Consider the following 19,385-nt stretch of genomic DNA (forward strand, 5'->3'; position numbering starts at 1 on the left):
GGGACCTATCAGAGGCCAATTTTTAGATACTGACACATTGTATAACCACTGAGGAAGCCGGACGCGCCTTTGTGAATACACATCTAAAATGAGCCAAATGCAGAGAATCTTTTTTGCCGTCCAGCCTGCCAGCAGGTAACAACAGGGGAGGCCCGGGCAGCGGGCCGCGCCGGGCCGCAGCAGCCGCGGGCGGGGGAAGGGCGGCGGCGGCTGCCAAGGTCCGGCCGAGGCCGGGGCCCGCCCCGGAGCTGCGCCGGGCCCGGGCTGGGAGCTTTGTCCTCGAATGCGATTGCCTGTGGCTGCTTATCTTGTTCGTTTATGTTCAACTTCTATTGATTTCAAAGAGCCGTATTTACTTAGAGTCTTTGACTGGAGCTGCATATTTCTTTACATGCTCAGAAAGCCATAAATTACTGTTCATAGGGTCAAGGAAAAAAAAAAAAAACACCAACAAAAAACAACAAAACAACAAACCGAAGAACAAACGAAGTCCCATATTAAAGGACAATCTGCGGGTTTCTCCTTCTGCGTAGCATTTCACACTGTGACCGAGCCTCTGTGTGAAAGAGAGAGAAGAATGGAGAAGTCCAGGAAAACTTACGTTGATGTCGTAGATAAGATGATAGCAGCAGCCAGCTCGATACCTCGTGATGAACTGCTTTTTTCTTACAAGGGAATTCTCTACCCTGCCGCTGTTTACAGTCCTGAAGTATTCAAAGCCTTGGAGTCCTTTGAAGCCAGAAGTGATGATGTAATTTTGGCAGGATACCCTAAATCCGGTGAATATATTATAATTTTTTTTTCATAAATAAGGTTCTGTAATAGCAAGTAACAAGGTTTGTGCTAAATATATGCAATAGATATAATATGATACATAATATTATATAATGTGCTAAATAATAATAGTATTTAGAATGTTCCCAATATTTTCTAAAACTGATTACATTTTCAAAAAGCACAACAAATTAATTATATTTTATATGGTAAAGTTTTCAAAAGACAGAAAAACAATCTGATTTTCTTTTCTATAGCATATAAAGGTAATTGTTATCTTTGCTTTTCAAAGTTATGAAGTTGAATGCACAAATTGGTGAGAATCAAACTTTTCTACACCAGTGGTAACTAGATTTCTTGATATTACATGATCTGCTGTCACATTTATGTCTGTAAAGTTAAGAGCTTTACATTTATACACAGATTGGAGCTTTTGGAACCTTCAAATGCTGAATATTCTTTAGTTTATTTCCCAGAGATGTCAGGAAGTAGCTATCAAAAGTATTTTTGTAGTCCTTGAGGTGATTACACTGTTCTTCAATTATTGGGAAATCAAGAAGACATCTGTGCTAGGGTTGCAAGTTTACCCTACATCATTGCTCCTACTGCCTGAAAGCACTTGTCCCCATGAAGGCCAAAGGCTTGGTTTAGATGTGGCTCTTACACATTTTAATCTAGCTGTTTCTCTCTTCCAGCAATGGGTGCCACTGCCTTACAGTAGATAGCCACAGCTGACAGGATTGTGAAGTCATTTTTGTTAATTGTATTTCTTTTTGAAGAAATGTTATGCACTTGAATGCAGTTGTTAAGAGTACAGTGAGAAAGGTGTAGGCCCCCAGTGTCCAGAAGTCAGGAAATGATAAATTAGAGAGGGGGAGATCGATGCAGGCTCTTTGATATCTTTTGAATAAAAAGATAATAAATGTTTATAGGAGATGTCACAGCATAGAGTTTTTTCAATTTGTTACAGAAAATGAGTGCATGATTTTCTGATCTAGTTCTGCTCCTGTGTTGAAGTAGTATGATCCACCATTCTTCCTAAGATAATCCAGCCCACCAGAAAAGGCTTAATACATTAGGTTTTAAAGTACAGGTTTACCACCTCAGTGTCCCTTATATTTGTCACAATAAAATTTATTACATTAATGCAGTTTTTCCTAGATGAACCTTAGTGGTTCTTCTCCTGTATGTGAGAAATCAGATTGTAATTTCATGCCAATTAAATAGCATCCACCTATGTGTGTGTTTTTGTGAGCAATATGGTCAGAGACTTGGGATTATTATAAAAGAAAAATAAAAAAATTAAAAATTAGCTAAGTAAAGCATGAAAGTGGGGTTTAACAAGGAAATATAGAAGATTAGGATTTTAGCTAAGAGTGTGTTTTAACAATAAAATTATAATTGTTTGCAAGTAATTAACATAAGCTTTAAACTACTTTGTAATATAAGTTTTAAACTATTTTTTGTGTAAGTTATAAATTGTTTTTTCGAGTATGGAAAAATTTTTAATCACTTAACAAGGGGAAGTAAAACCAATATGAGCTGAAAAGGCTTCTACAAAGATATTTTTAACGTTGACTTTGGGCCTTAAAAAGACAGTTATTGAGACATGCTAGGAAACTTGCAACATGTATGCTAACTAACAAAATATATATGCTTGTTTAAGCAAACTGTATAACCAAAAATAATTTTAGTGCAAAAAAACATTTAAACAAAAAAAGAACAGAACGCTGGAGAGACATCAGAAGACTGTCTCGGATGACCTCCCCGAGAGATCTTTGAAAACCACAGCTACTGATTATGAAGAAAAGCAAATTAAAAAATAACTAAAAATTTGGGGAAGTGAAGTGCCTAGAATGGTATAAGAGACTTCTGCTTGAGAACTGAATTTGTGTGTGTTGGTGGAGCGCAGCCTCCCACGTGCTGGCTTGCCCACTTTTTGCCAAACACAAAATTAATAAATTGCTTAATTTGAAAATGGAATAAAGGAGTACGTCTCCTCATTTATAACACTTATTATCTAGATTACAATTTACAAGTTAATTTATGGTGTATTGAGCTGTTCAAGTTGGAGAAATCTGTCCTTGTGAGGAGCAAAGGTAGGACCATGGGAGGTGATTGACCAGATAATCAGCTGTGATTGCATCACTTGAAAGGAGGCCAAGTAACTCACCTGGGAGTACTACCACCTCTTGACTTCCCTGGGAAATCCATTTCTGTTCATTCTCAAAGTTTTATGAGCAATTCTGTATTTTTCTATTTTCAGGCACAAACTGGCTTAGTCAAATTATAACTGACCTGATAACCATATCTCAAAAGAAAACACCGGGTAGGGAAAGCAGTGTGAATGCTGAAGAAGAATTCCCCTACCTCGAAATTGGAGATGCTGAGAAATATGAGGTGGGAACAGAATATGTATGGAGATGATCAAAATTATGTGCTTCAAATACTGAATATATGATGTATCAATTACTGCATTGTTTGAGAAGAACTTTACCTGTTCTCTTTATGTGGCACCTGGTCAGGATTAATCTCATCCGGACTGCCAAGTACTGAGGGATAAATGAACACTTCAGTGAGAGTGAGAGGAGCACATACCCATGAGATACATAAGATCTTCAGAAGTTCACCATAGCATCTTTTGTATTTAAGAAGTCCTTCACAAAGTGTCAAATAATGAAGTATCAGCTTTTGTCTCTCTTAGTAGTTCTTCCTCCTCATCCCCTCTCTCAGTCCTTCAGGACCTTCAGCTTTCACACACAGCTAATCTGTACCCTACCTCTAGATTTGATCCCTTGTGTTGATTCCCTTCCTTGAACAGAAGAGAATTATCACTGAAGAGAAGTAACAATCGGTAGTGTTTTTCCAGTTGTTCATGGGCTTTTGGAGATTTAGAGCGACTCAGAGCAGCACACAAATATCGCAGAGCAACACTCACATATAAAACAAAAATCCAGTAACTGTTGATAGGTTTATCAAGGTAATATTTTAGCATAGGTTAATGAAATGAATACTTGTAATAACTGAACTGTCCACTTTCCTGCTTCCAATTATTAAAGAGAATGACGAAGTTACCTTCTCCAAGATACATGGTTACTACTCTCCGTCCTGAAAATCTTCCCAAGTCTATCTTCAAAAACAAAGCCAAGGTGAGTGTCGATTTTAATGTATTAAAAGCAAATTCTTCAACAGAATTTTTTTTAAAGCCAATACAGTACTTCTCTGCCAGTTTTCAGAATCACACTCACACTTAAGTGTTTAGCCTGGCCGTTTCTTCATGACTGTTTAAGCACTGCCATTCATCTCACTTGACCTCAGTTTGCCCTTGCTGGCATCTTTGTGGCAGTTTCCACAAGAGAACTGCAGGGCTTGGAACAAATCCTCCAGAGGCACAATGTATTTTGACATGATTTCCTGTGGGAGGAATTTTATGGCATGGCTGTGAGTGAGGGCTGCAGTGTGTCAAATTTCAGGGAGAATTGACATTGTTGTGAATTTTGCCTGCTACTTAAATCATGAGCTATGATTGTTTGATCAAAAGATACATAGATTCTGCATAAATAATGTGGTTAATCTGTAAAAGATAATAATTATAGGCAACCATCTTCTCATGGTACCAAAGCAAAGTTAAATACTGCGCCTTCTGAACTGGGAATGAAATTGCTACTTGTACAAGTAGCACACAAGGTATTAGAAATCCCCAACTGCAGTTATAAAGTAGATTATTAGAATTTCTTTTTTAATGTTATGGTCTGCTATGTCTTTCTCTATAAGTAATTAATTTAATTGTTTTTCTAGATCTTGTTACTGCTTCGTAATCCAAAAGATTTAGCTACATCTTTTTACCATTTTTCCAATGGCGTGGCTACTCTTCCCTCCTATGAGACCTGGGATGATTTCTTCACAGATTTCATGACAAAGAAAAGTACAGTATATTTTTTCTGTCTGTGTCAATTATGTAATGATTTGTCTTTGTCTAAAAACCCTTGTACTTTGGTAAATCAGCTTCACTAGATTTTTTGGTTTACAGTACAAAAGCAGAGGTTAAAGACAGAGGATTAAAAATCTGATCTGAAGTTTAGCATCTTTGTCTTACTTCTTGAGGATAAATATTTTTCAAAACTGTACTTCCATGGACTTCTTAAACTTGTGAAAACTGATGTTTTTCCTGGGAGATGCAGTTCTTCCATATCTCTATCCTGGGTCCCCTTTACACCAGCTCTCTTATGTCCTTCATTTTGTGTCCACGGTGATATATAATCACCTCCATGCCAAAATGGTTGAAAGGAAATATTTGGACTAAGTCTATTGCATTAAAATGTGGACTAAGTCTAATGCATTAAAAAGAGAAAAAGTAATTACATTGCTTTATAGTTATGAGTTTGTTGTAGCACATGGCCAGAAGAGGCGAGGGTTCAGCAGGGTTTTAGACTGGGTTAAGGGAGTCTTACAAGATGGACTGCAAGATGACAGCTTTTTGGTGGTCTCCCAGCTGTCTTGCAATACTAACAAGTTTTATTTTTCTGACTTACAAGTGGTATCATACGCCTGAGCCTCGAGCAAAACCTGTAATTCCCACAGGAGGGTGTAAACTCTGCTACAGACAATTAATAAAGCCCTTGGCTGAGACAACTAAATGAGAAAAACTTGTATAATCTTAATTTATGCTTCATTTTAGGATTCTTTTGTTTTATTTAGCGGCCTGGGGATGCTATTTGGAATACCTTTCTGAATGGAACAAATACGCTGATCAAGAAAATATAATGACAATAACTTACGAAGAGGTAAAAGAGGTAAGGTTAACAAGAGTTACAAATACCTTATACTTCAAGGGACATCTTTTCCTGAACCAGTTCACCAGCATATCCATCCAGAGCATCCAAAGAATGTGAGACAGATTATTGTTTTAAGGGAAGAAAAGGGAATAATCAAACTTTAAAGTGTCCTTAAAATTTTGACTGTGGAAATGATTCTTGTTTTTTATTTCCCTGTGATATAAGCCCAAATGATTGCAATTTAAAATCTCTGGGAATTTTTTGGGAGGAGCTTTTATGTTTTCAGCAGTCTGGATTTTGCTCACCTGTAAATCCTATATAATATTTTGTAATCTACAGGGAAGCAGCTCATATCTCCTCTAAAATAATTTTGGAAAGAGAAGTACTCTGGACCACTAGTCATGGTGATCTCTATGAATATGCTGTGTATGCAGGCAGCAGAAAGAGATAGGGATGAGTACACAATGGAAAGCAGTGTAATTTGTTTGAAAGCCATGCCGTATGTTAAATTTCTCTTTCCAGAATCCTGCCCTGGCTGTGAAAAACATAGCTATGTTCTTTGGAATTCCTCTGACTGAGGAAGAGCTCCAGCTTGTGGTAGAGAGGAGCAGCTTCCAGTCTATGAAGAAAAACTCAGAGAAGACCCATGGGGCGTTTGGCAAGATTCTCTTTCGCAAAGGTAGGAAGCTCCACGTGGCTCAGGTAGAAATGTGACACTCTCAAGAACTTGGGCCATCCTTTGGTTCTTTTTCTGGCTCTCATATTAGCATTGCAAGTTAGTATCAAGCAGGCTATCACTGCTTTGCTTGAGAAGACTCTTCAAGGACAACTGCTGAGGAAGATACCCAGCAAGGCTCTCACAGCAGAGCACCTTCTAGAGGCTCACTGATGGCTGGCAGGAAGGAGGAAGTGCCATGTGTCTGAATTCCTCTCCACCTCTGTACCTGGATCACCAATTGCCCAGCCATTAGAGGCTTACCTGAGCAGGCAGCAGTGGGCCAAACTGATCCTGAGTGGTGTGACCACACTTTTTAGGAGAGTACAGGAATCTTCTGATGGCCACTGCCAAATGCCTGTTCACTCTTACCCATTAGAAGTGAGCCAAGCAGGCAAGAATCCAGGTGCACCCAAGAGAGGAAACAAAAGGGAACAACTTTTGCAGTGTAGTGTAGGGGACACGGACATGAGAAGGGCAACCTGGTTGTCAGAATCTATTTCTGCATTTTGCATTATAGAAGTAACTGGATAAAAACTGAAGCTGCCAAAGGAGCAGAAACGCAGCTCTGCCTGCTCCTGGCAGATGATTCTTAATTAATTCTTCATGATCTTCCACTTTGCCAGTCGTAACTGACTAGAGGTGAGAGATGTAGGGAAACAGGACTTCAGGCTGCCTTTTTGAACAGAGTCACCTGAAAAGGAGCATGTTCCTTTGCATTATAGCAAAAGATTATTCACACATGTGCAACTCCACTGATTTCACAGAATTATATTGGTATAGAAAAATGTTTCGTTGGGAAAATGGGTCAACATTCTTTAATGTAAAATGCATTAAAAAGGACAGATCTATAGAATAATAAAAAACCAAATTTCTTGGTTTTTAAGAGTTTTCTTTTTCCTTCTTTGAAGGCTGTGTTAGTGACTGGAAGAATCTTTTCAGTGAAGATCAGAATGAGAAAATGGACAAAGCATTTGAAGAACGTGTAGCGGGAACTAAACTTGGAAAAAAGCTGAAGTATGACTTGTACTGCAAAGCCTGAAGAGTAATGAAATGTGGTTAGAACAAGAACTTTGCAAGGCAGACTCAGATCATCTGAATGCTCTACACTAGAAAACTCGATCAAGTGATCCAAGCAGCTTAGAATTTCTGTAAGAATCATTGCAGCAGCCTTTACCGTGACAGTGATGAGTAATGGCCTTTTGTTTCATGGTGAGATCTTTGGCTACACCCATTTGCTGAAGAAGATGTCAAATAATCATATTTACAAAAACTCATCAGCCCTGTTCCAGCTGTCACCAGGAAGGAAATGCCCCTTTAATTTCTAGCCAAATTCTGTGATTCTAGACTATTTATAATTATTCAGTGTTCAGTCCAGGGCTCGTGGAAAATCCCTCAAACTGCCCAGGGTTGGTGACCGTGGCTGGGACCCCAGGAAAGCATTGCCTTTGACCTTAGTCCATGGGAAAAATTTCCAACACTTAGAAATGAATTAAAAGCAACAAAGTTTTGAAATAAATAGTAGTTTAATTTGTCACTGGGTGAAAATTTGTAGTTTTGGGTTTTTAGTATGGAGATGGATGAGAGCAAGATCGAGGATTTTGGGCGGTGTCTCATCGTCTTCTTCTTCTACTCCATTTTCTGATGTGATGGTGGCACAAAGACATTGGTAGAATGGGTTTGATACAGAAATTGTGTGTTTAAAATAGGTAGTGATTATTGGCACAAAACTAAATATTGTATGTTTTAAGAGTTAATTGGACTGAAAACCTTTAAAAGAACTTGGAATTCTTTGTCTGGGGTTCTTGCCAGCTGTGTTTTCCAGCATGCTAAGCTAGGTTTTAGCGGCGTGCAGACCTTGAGATAAGAACTGAATAAACACCTCTAAAGACCAAAAAGCTGCAAGTTCTGCTCATCTTTTAACCTTGGTACAGGACTTTGTGTGATAGAAAACAACCAACGCTCACAATTCAGTATGCAGATTATTTTTTTCTTCAAAAATGTTTCAAATCAGTCAACATCTTCACAGAAAATATCACTTCCAAAACTAAGGAAAAGGCAGAAGCCTAATGACATAGGAGATCTTCCATCAATCTAGCAGAAACTAAACAAAGCTAGAGAGAGGAGTGTGAGATGTGGGGTTTCTTTATGAGACCAGACGACTGCCAGTAGCAAAAGGAAAGAGTCTGCTCTCTCTCACTGGGTGGGATATAATAGCCTTATTCTCGAGTCCTGCCCTGCCTGGCTAGAGCTCTTTGCCGATGGCTCACGGGCGCCAGAGAGAGTGAGGCCCCGCCCGTGCCGGGGCTTTTTCCCCAGGGGGCAGGGCCCAGAGGCAGGGACAAGCCACTACCCAATCAGGGATAAAGTGGGAGTGGAACAGAGTTGGGTTACAGATGAGCAAGGACAGACCACATGATACAGATTACAAATCCAATGAAACACAATATAAACCCAATTAATGCATTACAACAGAGGAGCATTCTTAAGGCTTGTTATCTCTCGCAATGCAAAATATCAAGATGGATTTCAGATTGTGGGCTGATGTTAACAGGCAAGATACACTCAGAGGTGCTGCTTTTTACAGGATCACAGAGCAGGCCAGATTGGAAGAAACGTTGAAAAATAATCAAGTACAACCTTTCATGAAAAAGGGAGCCTAGGTGACATTCTGTCTAGATACCGTATCATGAAAACCTCCAGTGATGAGGATTCCACCATGGCATTGTTCCAGCAAATGATTGTTCTTGTGTAAAGAATTTTCTTCATGTATCAAGATGAAACCTCTCCCATTGCAACTGAAACCCATTGCCTGTTTTCTTGTCCAAGTGGCGTCTTATGAATAGGGAGCCTTTATCCTGCTTGTAGCTGCCCTTCAAGTACTGGAAACGGTGATGAGGTTGTCCCTGAGCCTTCTCAACTTTGTGGTCCTCCCTCAGAACCCCTCTGGTTTGTCTGTGTCTTTCTTGAACATGCCTCTATTGAGATAGTGGGATTGTCAAGAGTGATGGTGCGAGACATTGCCGTACCCAGCTCTCTTGGAGTGCATTTGGCATTTGCCTCTCTAGACCCAGTGTTTCAGACTTGTCCAGGGAGCTGTTCAGGTCTAAAGGGCAAAGTAGGGTTCTATAAGTATAGTTGAATTGAAAACAGGAAAAACCCCTCCCAATTTACATTTATATATTGATCACCTAAGCAGATCAGATGTAAAAATAAAAGATACAATTGGAAGGAATAAAATATTCAAAGACTTTGTTTCATTCTTCTGAAGCTGGTTGGTTCTAACGGAACGTAAGTGGACATGCAGAGTTTTATACAGAAGTAGGAACGCTAGAAAGAATACTTCAAATATTTAGAAAAAATCAATGGATTCAAAAGCAGAGCAGCAGAAAATCCTGTGACATGCCCATCTGTGGCTGGTTCTGTCCTTGCTCCGGGCGGATGCCAGCCTCTGGCTAGCTCTGGTCAGCACAGCTACAGATGTTCCCAGTTTGGATAGGCACACAGGTTATCTTTACCTGCTGGCTCGGCTTCTCAGCAGCAGCTGGACCAAGTAGTGTCGTGACAGCAACGGCAGTGGAAGAAAAGCCTGGCTCTCAGCTTTGCAGGTTAAAAGATGTTTATTCAGTGCCAGCTGCGGGAAGTCCGCAGCTGGTCCAAGCCTCAGGCCAGGGGGGCCAGCAAGCAATCTCCCTTCTCCACCTTATAAGCGGGGGAGGGGTTCCAGGGAGGATACAACAAGACAACAAATCAGGGGATTCAGGGGGTAACAAGGTGTGCCCACCCTCAAGCCTCTGACCAACCACCTCCCGAGGAAAGGAATTCCCCCCAGGGGGCCTATCACCTGAAGCCCTCTCCCTGAGATTTTGCAACCTGGGAGGGCTCCTCAAAGTGATAGACAGGCTGCCCCCGAGCGAAGGGGGGGCAGAGGGGATGTTACAAGTCAGGTGAGGAGTGGGAGGACTGACACAAAACACCTTATTATACAGAAAACTCAAAAGGGTTACAGAATTGGGGATACGGTGAAATGAACCATAACATAAACTTCTTATAAAAACATAATAAACAATTCTCGCAACGCCACACCCATCTTTGAACAATTACAAATTACCTGTAAGCAAGCAGAAAGGTACCAGATTCCTGGAAGAGAGCATACCTAATAGCAGAGTTGAAAAACTTGAGAAGGAAGAGCCAAAATAGAAGTCACCTTAACTTGATACATAGAAATGTAGTAGCAAAAATGACAAAGCAACCAACCATGGAACATTCTGAAGATAATGAAATAGTAAATACAAATCATGTTAAAGAAGTTTGTGATCCTCCTGAAGATAAGTTACCTCTTGAAGAAGCCACTGACAGAAAATACAAGAGGTGACAGCATCGGGGAGGGCCTGAAATTATGTGACTAAAGAGACACTAATTTATGTGGAGATGGCAATGTACAACTCTGGTCATAGAAATGAAAGTTCTGAAAGTAGACTTAGAAAGTTCTTAGAAATTCCTACAACAGCAATAAAAGGCATTCAGGAGCACTGTCAGCAGCACTTGTTTGCGTGGATATTATGAACTTGGTTGCTTATGATCACACTGCCTGTGCTGGTTGACAGCAACATTGGGAGGGCAAGTGAAGAAATATCCTGTCGTGGTGAGTCCCGATCATATTCCGTATTCTTTTTAACACTGGTGGGCAGACTAATATCATAGACTGTATCATAAGTGACTGACTTTTAAGTCTGGGGATCAGAATAGAGTGCTGAAAGTACTAGGAAAAATGGCAAAACAATTTGAAACACAACAAATTGAGAAGCTTAGGGAACACAAAGTTTAGTAAAGGTGAGTGTAAAACTCTCTATTAGAAAAAGGAAGCCAAAGGAACAGGTACTCGATGGGTGTAAATCTGTCAGGCAGCAGTTGGCATAAAAACACCTGAGGAATCACACTCAGGAAGGACTAACATGATGACGGTGCTAGGGGAAAAAAAAAAAAAAAAAAAGGCTTAGATCTTATTCTGGTCTGGTAGATCTGATTGAAAACCAGACCATGACCTGTTTTTGCAGTTTTATCCTCCCCTGTGTCATCTCAAGGCTTGAATCCAGTCCCTTTGTGTCTTTAACAGTCTCACTCTGAAGGACTGATCTAGGTAACACCTGACCTTAGCTCTGGACATTGCCTTACAGTGACTGGATGCAGGACAGAGCCATGGCCTGTAAGGAACCTATATCCTGGGATGTTTATCCATCAGTGGAGTCAATAGCAAGCCAGGGTGAGATCCAGTATCCAAGTGTCCACTACATACATGCTTCTTCTCCAGTAGGGCAAATTGCACTGCCTTAGTCCCCAGTTATAAATATTTCAGGAAATACCCTTTACAGGTCTTTCTTTAGATCAATTTAACATTTTTAATCCTATGTCACTGCAATAGTTCCTAGTATCAGTTGCAGCAAAGACCAAAAGTCACTACTGTGAGTCTCCATGGAGTCTTGTAATGTCAAAAACGATTAACAGAGTACAGGGTTAATCAGTGACTTGCACCTTCACCCCTCAGTGAACAACCCGTCCGATTTACTGATGTGTTGCATAGAGCTTTTCTGCATTTTGGAAAGACGGCCTGTATCTTTCTGGGAAGATTTACACAGGGATACAGCCATGACCAGAAACAGTGAAAGAATCATTGAAATAGTGGACAAATGTTTTTCAGAGGGTGACAAGATGGCCCCAGAAGACATGCTGTTTTCCTACAGAGGTATTTTGTACCCACTTACAATTAGCAGCCCAGAGACTTTGGAAGCTTTGCAATCCTTTGAAGCCAGGAGTGATGACGTGGTTCTAGTAGGTTATCCTAAATCAGGTAAGTGTTTTCTTGCTCAGTAGTTAAGTACACAGTGCCACAATCCAGAATTTGGTCATTTAATGCCATCACTTAACTGAGCACTAATTTCTGAAAAAAGCTTATGATGGCATCAGGCTTCAAAGAATCATGAATTTAAGTTGTAAGGTATACCTGGAGCTCAAATAAGACAAGCTGCAGGAAAAAACAGGGGAAAGACCTAACCTCCAAAATTAGGTTTGGTGGCTCAAGGCCTTGTCCTGAAGGGTTTGAAACTTTTGAGGCTGGAGGCTCGCTACCCCACTGAAATCTTTTGCTGTGTTTTCCTACAGTTGTGTTTTTTTGGAGGTTGGGTTTTTCTTCATTTGTTTTTTACATCAATGCAGTCAGACATCCCCTTGTTGTGAGAGAGTCTCCACCCTCATTATTTCCTCTAGTGGGGGAAGACTGCAGTGAGAGTCTCCCATGCCTTTTTTCTTCCATCTCCAGCCTGAGCAAACCAAGCCTTTCTATGCAGTTCACTTGCTCCAGCTCCCAGAAATTCAACAAGTCTTTCTCCAGATTCTCAGAATCATTTGTGCTTCAGTCTAGGAACTGCACACAGTATTCAAATGGTGAACACAGCAGTGCCACCTAAAGCGGCACGATGACGTCCCTTGATATTTTGACCACACTTGCTAATAAAAGAAAGTATGGTGTCACCTTACTCTCTGCTAATGGGAGCAGAACTGCTCTTTCCATAGTTTTACTGCATTGCCAAATGCAGGTGATTCCTTTGTATCTAAATGGAGGGAAAGACATGAATGCCACAAGGATTTTTACATATTTTCTCCCTCTCACTGTGGGCATTTCAGACTCCTTAATTTTTCTTCCTATGGAGTTTACAGAAATATCTTAATATGCAATCTGCAGAAAAAGAGGAAGTTGATCCTTATCATATGACCTTTGTGTGCAGCCTCTAGAGCTGTATGTAAGCAGACATGGTTTATATGTGTGAGGATCCACTGAAGCACTGCAGGAAGTGTTAGCTGAAAACTGAGATTTGGCTCTCCAAGCCCAGGCCCTCAGCCGTCAGTTCTCCTAGGCTGCAGAGGGCAAGAGAACAAAGTCTGGTGCAAAGATGGTGTCAGGAGTGTGATGGTCTGGTGGTTTGGTTGATGACCCTTCTGGTGCCAGTTACAGAAGCCTAGCTGGGAATTGTGGATGAGGCCAAACTGTGTCAATAATGAAGAGACCGTAAACTGAAGCTGGTTGGGGAGAAGGATCAGAGTGTTCCCAAAGACAGCACTGTGGAAGGCAAGCAGAAACAGCCAAGAGACAACTCAGTTGGCCCAGTGCTGAGAGCCACACAGCTCTTGAGTAGTTTCCACAGGTAGCAGTAGAAAACAAAAAAGTACCAGAGTTGAAAAGAGCAGTAGATGTCTGCTTCTGCTTCTACCAAGGGATGTGATGTGATTCTGAAGCAAGCAGGGTAGCACTTCACAGTATCTGCTTAGCAGCTCTGCCTCAGTTGACCTCAGGCATACCCTTGTTGATTATTAACCAGGGCCATGATTTAACCTCAGCTGGCAACGCACAGCTCAACTCCGTGGCCCCACAGGGCCACTCTTTCACCTGCAATAGGGTCAGGGAGGGAAACAGAGTGAGAGGAGTCATGGGTTGAAATAAAGACAGTTAAATAGGTAAAGCAAGAGGTATGTGTGCAAGCAAAGCAAAGCAAGGAATTAATTCTATCCTACCAGCAGTGAAATGTTCAGCTGTCTCCAGGGCTCCATCACCCATGATGGTGACATTGTAAGACAAGTGCCATAGCTCTCAGCATCTTCCTTTTCTTCTTCTTCTTCTTCCCTCCAGTTTTATTGCTGAGCATGACTCCATATGGGATAGAATACTCTTCTGGGTCAGTTGGGATCAGCTGTCCCACCTAGATCCCCTGTTAATTTCTTGTGCACCTGCAACCTACTCTCTGGTGGTTCAGTGTGAGAATCAGAGAAGTCCTTGACACCGTGTAATCACTGCCTAGCAATAAGTAAAAGATCTCTGTGTGATCTACATTGTTTTCAGCACAAATTCAACACATAGCTCCATACCAGCTACTATGGGGAAAATTCATTCCTTTGCAGTGAAAACCAGCACACACACTTGTTGAAAGGTTAAAGTACAACGCTGAGCCAAACTGGTTCACTTGAAACCAATTTGACAGGATACCATCAGCCAGGTTTACATGAAAAAGTGAAGTTGAATGGATGTCCTACTGGCCTCTTTATCCTTTCAGGAACCAATTGGCTTGAACACATGGTGAAGGAGTTGGCAGATGCCAAATATACAGAGGAGGAAATGAAAGAGAGAATAAATGCTGAAAAGAAGCTAGAGACATTTCAGCGTCTAGAATTTGGGGATCCCGGGATATATGAGGTAAACAGGAGCTGAAAATACAGTCACTGCTCTTCCTACATGTAGTAATAGCTGAAAGATAATTGCTGCTCTCAGAGATAATGGAAAGCCTAAAGACTTAGCAGCAGCTGTGGTCTGCACAAGTAGCATGTGCTATTGCCTCTGGTGTCCTAACACAAGGGCCTCAGTAGGTAGGCAGGGCTGAGAAGGAATGGGCTCCTCCTGCCATAGACCCAGTGAGTTTGATTTGTATGACATTTTTCTTGGGTGTCCTGTTCTTAGGCCTGTGTCATGGGAAATAGTGCCTGGGGGCAGAGGCTGGCAGAAACCTACACCATATCCCTGTGGGTTTTCCAAGGAATAAAGCACTTCTCTGGTCTCACATTTTCTTATAACCCTCAATTACTGAATAGGCATAACTCACTTTCTTTAAAGAGGATGAAGCAGCTTCCTTCCAGAAGAATTATAGTAACCCATCTGAGACCTGATCTTCTTCCTCCGTCCATTTTCCAAAGCAAGGCTAAGGTGAGTCTTCTCTTTGCATCATACTGCAAAGGTTTTCCACCCTAAATTAGATTTCCTCTGTGTGGGTTGTCTTTTCTGCATTTTCACCTGAGCTGGTCAGTACACAGCCACATTTCCAAGACTGAAGAGACAGCTCTGTCTGCCAAGGCTGTGAACAGACATCCTCTCCCAGCAGCAGCTTTGCTGACTATTGGTGGGCTTGTTGCTGAGTGTCACTGTCCTTTCAGATCTCCATCAGAAAGGTTCTTCCAGGTGGCAGGAAACTAAGTAAGCCAAGGAAGAATTCTGTCTGGCTTAACTTGCCTTCTAAAACCAGGGTATCCGGGGAAAGCCCACCACAGTCTGGGGCTAAGATAATCTTAGATGGGAATTACTGCAGAGAGAAGCTAGGGTATGTCTAGAGAGTGTTTGTGTCTCTTTTGTTCAGTAGATTCAGTTCATTTCTCTGGATTGGAACTAGGTCAGAACTGTCTTGAGGGAATCACTGAAAAGCTTCTTGTTTTCAGCCTGAAGCCTATATTAGCAACAAGTAATCTGCCAAAGCTCTGATTTCTTACTCAAGAAAAGGAATTAGACCAGAATTGTATGGTCTGGTGAATTTTAGTGGACAAGTGAGCTTGCAGACAACACCAAGTTGGGTGGGAATGTTGATTTGCTGGAGGGTAGGAGGCTCTGCAGAGGGATTTGAACAAATAATGGGCTGAGGCCAATTGTATGAGGTTAAATAAGGTATGAACTAGGTCCTCCAAAATGGGGGTCACAACAACCCCATGCAGCACTAAAGGCTGGGGACAGAGTGGCTAGAAAGCTACCAGTGAAAAAGGACCTGGGGTTCCTGGTTGACAGTGGCTGAACATGAGCCAGAAATTTGCCTGGGTGGACAAGAAAGCCAGTGGTATCCTGGCCTGGATCAATAACAGTGTGGTCAGCAGGACCAGGGCAGTGATTGTCTCCCTGTACTTAGCACTGTAAGTGATACATCTTGAGTACTGTGTTCAGTTTTGGGCCTCTCACTACAAGGAGGACACAGAGGTCCTGGAGTATGTCCAGAGAAGGGCAGTGGAGCTGATGAAGAGCTCAAGTCTTGGAGCACAAGTCTTAAGAGAAGTACCTGAGAGAGCTGAGGTTGTTTAGCCTAGCAAAAAGGAGGCTCAGGGGGAGAACCTTGCCACTCTGTACAACCACCTGAAGGGAGGCTGTAGCTAGGTGGGGCTTGGTCTCTTCTCGGAGTAGTGAGTGACAGGACAAAAGGAAATGGCCTCAAGTTGCACTGAGGGAGGTTTAAATCTGGATATGAGAAAAAATTTCTTCATAGAAAGTGTTGCCGAGCATTAGAACTGGCTGCCAGGGAAGTGTTTGAGTCACTCTTCTTGGAGATATTTAAAAAATACATAGATCGGGTACTTATGGACATGGTTTAGTGATGGACTTGGTAGTGCTTGGTTACTGGTTGGACTTGATGACCTAAATGATTCTGTGATTCAATGATTCTATGTGATGTGTTGAGAAGATGACATTTTGGTCAGTCAAATTATGTGTTTTCTTCCTCTAGATCCTTGTGCTTGTTCAGAACCCCAAGGACACGGCTGTCTCCTATTACCACTTCTACAATAACCTACCCCTGCTGCCATCTTTCGCCTCCTGGGATGAGTACTTTGCAGACTTCATGAATGGAAAATGTACTTTGCCCTACATCCTCTGGCATTTCTCCTAACATGAGTGGCATACACAGGGCTCTGTGCATGGGAATCCTTCTGTGACATACCTTACCAAGGCACTCCCAGAACAGGCAGACAGACCCCTGTTATGGCAGAAATGGAGTACCAGAGAATCAGTTTTGTCTCTCACTTAGAATGGAGAGATTCATGAGAAAGGTTTAGCCTGACTTTTCCATTCCCAGAGAGCTTCTGGTTTGTCGTATCAAGTGGCCAGACCTGGGCCATTCTTCACTGACCTCAGGAGAAAGAACAGACATGTTGAGCTGATCACCCCTTCACCATTCTAAAGCCACACCTAGAGAGCTGTCTGGGCTGACTCCTCTGATTTGGTTAAGGGCTTGTATTGGGGAGTACTCTAGACAGTTATGCCTCTTCTTTGTTTGGCAGTGGCCTGGGGATCCTACTTTGACCACCTATTGGAATGGAACAAATACATTGACAATGAGAGGATCATGGCAATAAGCTACGAGGAACTCAAAGAGGTGTGGCATTTCACCCAGCTCTTCCTTGATGAGTGTGCATCCCTCCTGATATGTATGTGTGTGGGAAACTAGAGATTCTTGGGGCAAGTCTTTCTGCCCCTTTAGAAGGTTGTGCCTTTCTGAGTTACTCATTTGTTTGGGGGAAGCCCATGGAGGTTAGGAGGAGGATAGCCTCGCCTATTTGTGAAAGGAGTTTTATCTGGCAGAGGCACAGATTTTGGGAAAGAAGAAAAGGTCTTAAAGCTGAGGCCAGCATGTGTAAGTTTCCTGACCTGAAGGGTTTTCTGTTAGAGCTCTTGGAATTCCTTGGTGATATTGTGGGAGACAATTTCCCTTGCTGGGCTTCCCACAGGGTGCTGGCTCCATGCCACAGCCACAATGTCAAATCTTTTGGTTTCACCTCTGTGCTATGTTCGTTTGGGCAGGACCCAATACTGGGGATGAAAAAGATTGCCTCTTTCTTTGGATTTTCCCTGTGCGAGGAAGATTTTTCCAGAATCGCCAAAAAGACCAGTTTCAAAGCTATGAAAGAGAAATCCAATGAAACCCATGGAAAGTTTGGGGACGTCCTCTTCCGGAAAGGTAAATCTCTGCAAATGGAGATCAACCTTCTGAAGGAGAACTCCAGAAGGAGTTTTGAGTATGTTACTTAGCCGTGAACTCATTGGACTGTTTTGAGTGAGTTCTCTCCTGTGGTGCCACCTGTACAAAAAGCTTCTGCTGTTGTCAGGATTTGGGGACTGTTTGTGAGAAATTTATCAGAGTGCCAGTCTTAATGTCCTTAGTCATTGCTTCTGTGTTGGTGTCTTTTTCTGTATTGGCCCTGGTTAGTTAGGTAAGTGAGGTGCACTGGTGAGATTATGGTGGTATGCACCAAATCTTCCTGGGCTCTGTGTAACTCTTTGTTACTCAGTGTTGTGGTGCAGCTGTTTCCTGCTGTTCAGGTGATGAGGCTGCACACGTCACTTCATGAAAGTCACCTTTTGGAGGAGGTGTGCTAAGGGACAAGAGTCTCTTGAACCTCAAGGGAATGCACTGCTCATTGCTCTGCTGGCCTCAAAGGCATCTTACTGTTACCTACTCAGCAGGAGCTTTATATGTCTCCTCTCAATGGACACATCAGTGGTGGTCCCAGAGATGGTCTCTCACAGACCTGGGGGCAGGGTCAGAGCTCTGGCAGCCTTCCTGCTCCCCACATCCTCAAGAGTCTTTGGTTTCTGAATACTGCAAGCATAGCCTTTTTAAAATCCATTTCTTTCACTATTCCTTGGAGGAAGAGGGATTTAACCACTCTCCTCCACCACCTACCACAAAAAAATTTCCTCCTTCAGAGGAAGTGATTCACAAATATGCTTTCCCTTGTGACAAAACCAGATTCCTCTTTTTTCTGTGTAAAAGCTTCATGAAGTCACCATGGAAATCCCCTTCTGGGGAGGGAGCGCTTGCAGGCAGCAGTAGCCAGCTAAATGCTAAATGCTAACCAGCAATGCTCCCTGTTGTCTGGCTACAGCCTTTGCTTATGATCTTTGATAGCTTTCCTCTCCCAGGCAATCAGACCTCTCAGGGCAATAAATGTGATCCTTCCTGCCTTGTGTAGTCAATGAATGACTCTGCACCACTGCTGCCTAGATATTATTTTCTCTCAGGAGCATCTTCCTTCAGTTTTTGGTACTTGTACACAGGGGTTGTTGGAAACTGGAGAGACGTCTTCTCTAACGCTCAGAATGAAGAAATGTACCGGAAATTTCAAGATTCCCTAGGAGGAACAAAGATGGCAGCAAAGATAAAATATGATGTCTACTGCAAAGCCTAAAAATAAGCAGATGAATAGCCTGACAGCAAATCATGTTCCAAAGGTGATTCTCCAAAGGTGGATAGTCCCCATTTTTCCTTCCCATGAGAGAAGAGAGAAACCTCTCTGAGAACTACCTGGAACCTCCAAGAATTTGGTAGGTAATTCTTAGGTGTGTCCAGGGCCTAGAGCTTGTGCTTTGATTGATGTAACCAAATAAAATGTGTGTATACCTTAAGTGAATGCCTGGCATCCTTTCAGGAGGGAGGTGGTGCACAGACATCATAGCACCAGCCTGGTGGCATCCCTGTCTCTGCTTCTTGCCCTGAAACGATGACTGAGGCCCCTGCAGGTCTTGTTGATGAGACAGAGGGATCAACACA

General features: G+C 42.1%; 2 protein-coding genes across 2 annotated transcripts; both read left to right on the forward strand.

Moving 5' to 3' along the window:
* On the forward strand, positions 1 to 8,182 carry LOC120750836 (sulfotransferase 6B1-like). The gene is made up of 8 exons (XM_040059875.2): positions 1 to 135; positions 424 to 779; positions 3,041 to 3,174; positions 3,834 to 3,923; positions 4,573 to 4,699; positions 5,473 to 5,567; positions 6,072 to 6,228; positions 7,176 to 8,182. Exons 1-8 carry the CDS (start codon positions 89 to 91, stop codon positions 7,304 to 7,306), a joined length of 1,137 nt encoding a protein of 378 aa, XP_039915809.1. The 5' UTR covers positions 1 to 88; the 3' UTR covers positions 7,307 to 8,182.
* Positions 8,183 to 11,888: 3,706 nt separating this feature from the next.
* On the forward strand, positions 11,889 to 19,144 carry LOC120750652 (sulfotransferase 6B1-like). Its single transcript, XM_040059566.2, has 7 exons — positions 11,889 to 12,112; positions 14,367 to 14,506; positions 14,921 to 15,010; positions 16,563 to 16,689; positions 17,116 to 17,210; positions 17,636 to 17,792; positions 18,893 to 19,144. Exons 1-7 carry the CDS (start codon positions 11,911 to 11,913, stop codon positions 19,021 to 19,023), a joined length of 942 nt encoding a protein of 313 aa, XP_039915500.1. The 5' UTR covers positions 11,889 to 11,910; the 3' UTR covers positions 19,024 to 19,144.
* Positions 19,145 to 19,385: the final 241 nt, after the last annotated feature.

This window comes from Hirundo rustica, chromosome 3 (assembly GCF_015227805.2).
Source record: "Hirundo rustica isolate bHirRus1 chromosome 3, bHirRus1.pri.v3, whole genome shotgun sequence".
NCBI classification, from domain to species: Eukaryota; Metazoa; Chordata; class Aves; order Passeriformes; family Hirundinidae; genus Hirundo; species Hirundo rustica.